This window comes from Cupressus sempervirens, chromosome 8 (genome assembly GCF_028749045.1).
Source record: "Cupressus sempervirens isolate cs-2001-9-10 chromosome 8, ASM2874904v1, whole genome shotgun sequence".
In the NCBI taxonomy this organism is placed as follows: Eukaryota; Viridiplantae; Streptophyta; class Pinopsida; order Cupressales; family Cupressaceae; genus Cupressus; species Cupressus sempervirens.
In genome coordinates this window covers 477,945,101-477,951,131 of record NC_143125.1, presented here as the reverse complement: position 1 = coordinate 477,951,131, position 6,031 = coordinate 477,945,101, and the positions used below count along the sequence as shown (strand labels likewise).

General features: G+C 35.9%; 1 protein-coding gene across 1 annotated transcript in view; it reads right to left on the bottom strand.

Annotated features, from left to right (window-relative positions):
* Positions 1–1,872: 1,872 nt before the first annotated feature.
* The window catches only part of LOC149543304 (transcription factor bHLH35-like), a 75,999-nt gene continuing 71,840 nt past the window's right edge, over positions 1,873–6,031 (bottom strand). The window contains exons 3-4 of the mRNA XM_089798140.1: positions 2,394–2,564; positions 1,873–2,300 (exon numbers count right to left, since the gene is read on the bottom strand). Of these exons, the coding sequence (XP_089654266.1) occupies positions 2,202–2,300; positions 2,394–2,564 (270 nt within the window). The 3' untranslated portion in view covers positions 1,873–2,201. The remainder of the gene's footprint in view (positions 2,301–2,393; positions 2,565–6,031) is intronic.

Sequence of the window (6,031 nt, the reverse complement as noted above, 5' to 3'; positions counted from 1 at the left end):
TATATCTTTTCAAGTTAAATTTGACAACCCATTCACATGTCAAAATCATAATATTTATTTATAGTATATTTTTAAAATAATTTAATAATAACTACATATATTTGCTAAAATTATAAACTTTGGAGATATAAATAATCATTTTTAGAAATTACAATAAAAAATTCAAGTGAGTGCAAAATAAATAAATGAAAATTTAGGGAAATATAAATATTTTTAAATGTAGTAAATTAATGTTTAATCATTTTATAATAGATATCTATCGACATTTCTTTAGATAGATTTTTTAATATATCTATACTAGTATGGTAGTGTATCTTGGAGGCTATTTATGTTGGGGTTTTTGCTAGTCCATAGGATAGGCAACTGTCACTTCCAAAAGCTTAAAGACCTCATTTTAAGGGTTAGATCTCTAGCAAAAACTTTTGCAGTATCTACCATTGCCTAGATATTGCTACTCTCAACTTTTTAAAGGGGTCGTGCAGATCTAAAATTGGACATCTCGGCCTTCACCAATGTAAGGCTTCTATGGAAGATTGTATTGCTTGATTGGAATTGATTAATTGGAGCATTAATCATCTATTCTTGAGGCTATAGAGTTTCTATGAAAGCTTTTGGAGGAGGTGGTGTGAAAATTCCCGAGATTGACTCTCAATCAATGGCTGAGATTAAAAACAACCTAACAAATCAGTTGTTTCTAAAAGAGTTCAATAATTACTAAATAATTGTCTTTACTCTAACCAATTAGAAAAACAATTATTTACTAAATTTTGGCAAGTGGACAAACAACTATCCAAGCTACCATAATTAACAAGTGGTTGAGCAAGCTAGTTTGAATTCGATGGTAGTATCTTTGGTCAAAGAGGAAATACTTCCCATGTATCAATAATTTAAGGAACTTGTTTTTTTCCTGGAACTATGTCTAGTCGTGGATAATATTATAAAAATTCACTCACAAGGCTTCCTTGAGGGTTCAAATGGTTTCACCTTGCCTCCATAAGTGGAAGATAAATTGTGGTGGGTGAAAAAGTAGATGAAAGTATTTCACTAGGTGAATTTCCCCACTCTAGATTGTGTGCGTGGGTGTTTTTCCTACAGGTGGTGATAATGCTTACAAGGACTTGGTGGTGGTTGATTTAGATAGTGGGGAGCGGATTCAATTGATAGTGTTGGCAGTTGTAGGATTTTTTATTAGTTGGCAAGCTTCAGTTCATGGTAGTCATTGGCACCTTGTTTTTAAGTTTTCAAAAGGTAAGGCAGAGGGCCTAATACTTGAACACCCTAACTTCGCACTTATAAAATTTCAAATCGCTCCAATTTTTTTACAGTAGCTTACTTGGCAAATCGCCTACTAATAATTAAGGTTTCAAGTCCACATCACCGATTATGATGCCACATCAACATGTTTTTTGCCAAGTTGCCCAAAATAGCCGAAATAAAAAGTGAGACCAATGGTCGTGCATAAAGGGTACCCATAGTTGAACAACTGATGTGGCATCACATCATTGGTTAATTTTTATAACTAAGGTTACATTTTATTCAATTTTGGGTAGTCACATTGTACTAACAACTTTAAAGTCACAAGTATTGGTACAAAGTTGTCAAAAAAAAGGGTATTAAGTCAACAAGTGTAGGTATCAAGTCAACAACTCCTATCACAACTATTGGAACACGTTAAAGTGCTGGGTCCTCTCCCCTAGTGGTAGCTTGTACAATGGTGTTATGTTTCTCAGTTGTCCTAACTATTACTCTCTTTAATTGTCACAACCATTTTTATAACTCCTTTCTTGAGAGAGGGAACTCTATAGATCCTTATATATATACACGCACAAAATTTTAAATCTATACGGAGCTACAAATTTGAAGTATAAATAATTTTGAAACATAAATAAATATACATAATTTTATATGATATATATTCTTAAAGTTTACATTCCCTTGGTATGAGTGTCTTGGTACGTTAAAAAAAACCATCAGAAAAGAAATGAAGGCAAGGTCGGTCATCAAATTTCAACTCTTGAACCCTTCAAAATGAATGCGTGCTGCTTCCCAAATCACACAGATCTTCCCCATCTCACAGAAAAAACTTTAATTGAAATCACGTCATCTAATTTGTCAAGAAGCTAGAAGGAATTCCAGACTGTTCTATCTGGTAAACCAATTGAACCTCAAACTGTTTGTTTCTCTCCATAAATCTCGATTCATTAGTTCTGTAGCGAAAATAGACCATACTTGGATGCACTTTCCAATATCATATCTTTCACCTTATCATCTCCCCAGTTTTCCAAGTATCTCCCCTCACCCTGAAACATTCAAAACCGATTTATATTTCAAGTTTCAGATACAACATATTTAATTAAATGAGACAGTAAGGATTTGTTAGAACTTAGACATACATTAAATGTGATTGTATAGAGGATGCTGTGATCAGAGCAGCAGATGTTTGAATTTATGATGTGCAGTGGAAGAGATTCTATGGCTCTTATGAGGCTCACTAATATCCCAGCCTCCCTCTTACTGCATATTCGAGCATGATAGACTGCTTCCCCTGCCTTGCAAATGTCCAGCTGAATTCAATAGCAACAAAAAAATGACTTTCAGCATGACAAATGTTTCTAGATTCCTTTTATATTGATTGAAGGATTTGAATCATTTTTTAATGATTATTTATGCAGATAATTAACAACAATAACAACTTATATATTGTAACTAAGCTAAACAAATAAGGATGCACATCTGCAGAGCAATTTGGTCTAGAATACGATTCTTTGTCATTGTCCTCATCATGAAACAAGTAAACTGAAAGCGAAAAATAGATCATGAACACCCCAAACAATTAAGGACTATATATATATAAAGCTACGATAACATGGACTCTGTAAATCCCAGATGAAGCCAGCATTATGGACAATTAGTATTTTTCTCTGTAGCATCATGTTTATCATTTAACAACAACAATAGTAATTTTAATTCCTAAAAGTACTAATGTTCATAGATGGCCAAGAATAACCACTGGAACCAAATAAAAATACAGATCCAAAAAAGGTCACATTGACAAAGAAAGTTACATGCAGCCTATGCAGGAGAGTTGCCATGAAACTCCATTATAGAAACGTGGACTGCATACCTGGTCCTCGTACACACAATATCTGGTGACAAGATATATATATGCATGCCATCTCCTTATTCATTTACTCACATACCGTATTTTGATTGGCATTCCTGTTTCCATTGGTATCAGTACCCCTCCATGCAGATAATTGTGCTATGCAGTGATTGAAAATCCAAAACTACACAGCATCCAAATACAAAATTTATAGCATATGAACATTCCTATAGTAAAATTACTCATGTCCAACATATAGGTGATGCTGGGACCTATTTGTAGGACACAGAACGGTACTCCACAAACTGCATGTTATCAGGGGCAAAACGCATGAGAGCAACATGATTTATTAGATACATGATTGTTGAGGCTAACTATGAAATTTTTACTGTTATCAATTCTAAAATCATAATTTTTGTAGTTATACAGTTAGCTATCTTTCTTCTAAATAGTTTACTTATCTTTTGATTCAAAATTAGTAATTACTATATTGACTTTGGAATTACAAATTCAAGTGTGAACTCAAAAAGCCACCATTCAAGGCTAAACAATGGAACAAGAGCAGACCATCCAGGGAGAAACTGACCTAACCAGATAACCTAGTCTCTGTAAGTCTTTAATTTTACACCTAGCTTAAATTGCAAATTTTGTTGCAAGCTCAAGGTGACTCCCAACATGCTCTGAATTGGTATTTAAATTTAATAAACCAGTTATTGTGCAGAGTTCACCAATGGGTTTATCTGCTGAGAAATTGTACAATGATTCAAGATTGGAATCAATATGACTTTTATTTGAAATTCAGGTTTCAGTTTTCTTAACCAGCAGCTTGGAGAATTGTTTTCCCTTTAAAAAGCTTCTAGGATAAGTCCTTGCTGTGGCCTCTGAGCCAATGCCTGCTCTGATACGGAAAACCCTTTTGACAGGTATGCAGAAATGAATCCTTATGGTTTGCATGGATGGGGTTCTTACTCCTGTGAATAGGATTATTCTCCAGATTACTTGAGATGGCTAGGAATATTGTAAGATTTTCCAACCAGAGTGAGATCCTGCCATGTATCCCTAGAAGCCAGGGTAATGACATGGACAAGTGTAACAAAACTACGGCATACATTTGAGACTTGAGCCTCACCAGCTTTAAACAACAAAATATGTAGCACTACGAATACAGAATGATTAAAAGTAGAGTATGCAGAAACTATAGTACATTGGGCTACACGCTTCCATACGTTAAGCCTGTATCGAGACCAATTCTGTATACAACCCCTCTCTGCCCCCATCTCCAGCCTACCTCCACCCAATCCTGTACCTACTGTGCATTGGCCAAAGGAGTTTGGAAGTTAGGAAGGTCCCAGCCTCCATTCCACTTCCAATGACATCTTAACTATTCTTAAGGGGTCTGAAAAATTCAACTCAACTGTACATATAGAAGAGCCTGAAGTCGGCTAAGATGAATTGCTTCAACTCTTGCAACACCAAATAAAATCGTTTCAATCAAAGATAACAGAACCCTCCAAAAATTCAAGTCTCAAAGGATAAGATGGACCGAAGGATTTGATATCTAATGCAAAAGCAGTTCATCCATATCATGCGAAACTACCATGGGCCCAAGACTCCCTGTGCATTAGATTCAGAAAATAACTTTCTATAGAACCCTGTTCTACAACTTTCAACCTCATGGAAGATCCTATTAACACAGCCCTCATCTAGGTTCGATTGCCATTACTCTTCAAGACATTCTGAAAGAATTTGCTCTATGAAAATTGGAAACACCATCTAAGAGCACAAAACTGCATCCTAGTTCAAATGTAACGAAGGGGTTTTGAATCAAGCCAAAGACATGTTAGCAGAGATTTGGATAAGCTGCTTCCTAAGAGAATAATACCAGGCATAGGGGGGAGAATAATGGGAATGACTAGGTGAGGGTAGGGTTCCACTGTCAAGTTCATAGCAAATAGAAAACTTAGATATAATTTATACATTAGTGAGAACAGAAACACAACTCCATTTCTTCACACCAAGGTCAGTCGTGGACTCACAAGATCAATGGACCCTCTGCATATGGGGGACCCATCCAAGGAAGTAATGTGTGTCTCAACTCTCTAAGTACTATAAGGTACCAAAGCCTATGATACAAAATCTTGTGCAAGACCTCCCCCAGGCCCACAGAATCCAATTTCCAGCCCATTTGAAATTTCCATTAAGTCAGACAGCATGGAAGGAGAAACCACAAAACAAGCCCTACCTTCACAACAGCCAATTCCAAAGAGCTCATCATTTGGAAACAAAAGAGAAAAGCATTTCTAGACAAACGGATTTTTGTACAAAGATCCCATCACATATTGTGAAATGTACAGAGCCCTGTTGACTCTATGCTGAAGAATTGATTTTTATTTTTGTTTTTGAAAGTTTTGCAAATTTTTTTGTGTTTTGATATATATGTTTCTTTGGTTTTTTCAGAGTTTGAAATGAGACAATGCATAGAAATTGAAAGCAACTCCACCTTGCACACTGACTTTAAGCAGTGTAGAGAAAATATGCAAATATTTACAATGCTGAATGCAACCCAAATAATTTCGAATTTTATGAAACCTGGCAATGCTCAGAATATGGCGTTGATGTCTTCTGGTGACCTCCAGCCGCCTAGGAATGGGAATCAAATGCAACGCTGGCCTGTACAGTCAATATCAGCCCTCTGGAAGAAAACACAGACCCTGGTAATTTCTAATGCTGCCTCTGGAAATTGATCGCAGCCTTCCCAAGACTTGACACTGATGTTTCTAAGACCCCTGGCCAGCACTAAGTATCTCTAAAGCTGCCTCAGATGGTAGCAGAAATTGCTATCAAACCCCAACATCCAATACCAGCAATATTTCAGAATTCCTCCTTGAGCTTTTGTCAAAAATAACCTTCAATTTTTCAGCAGCAGAT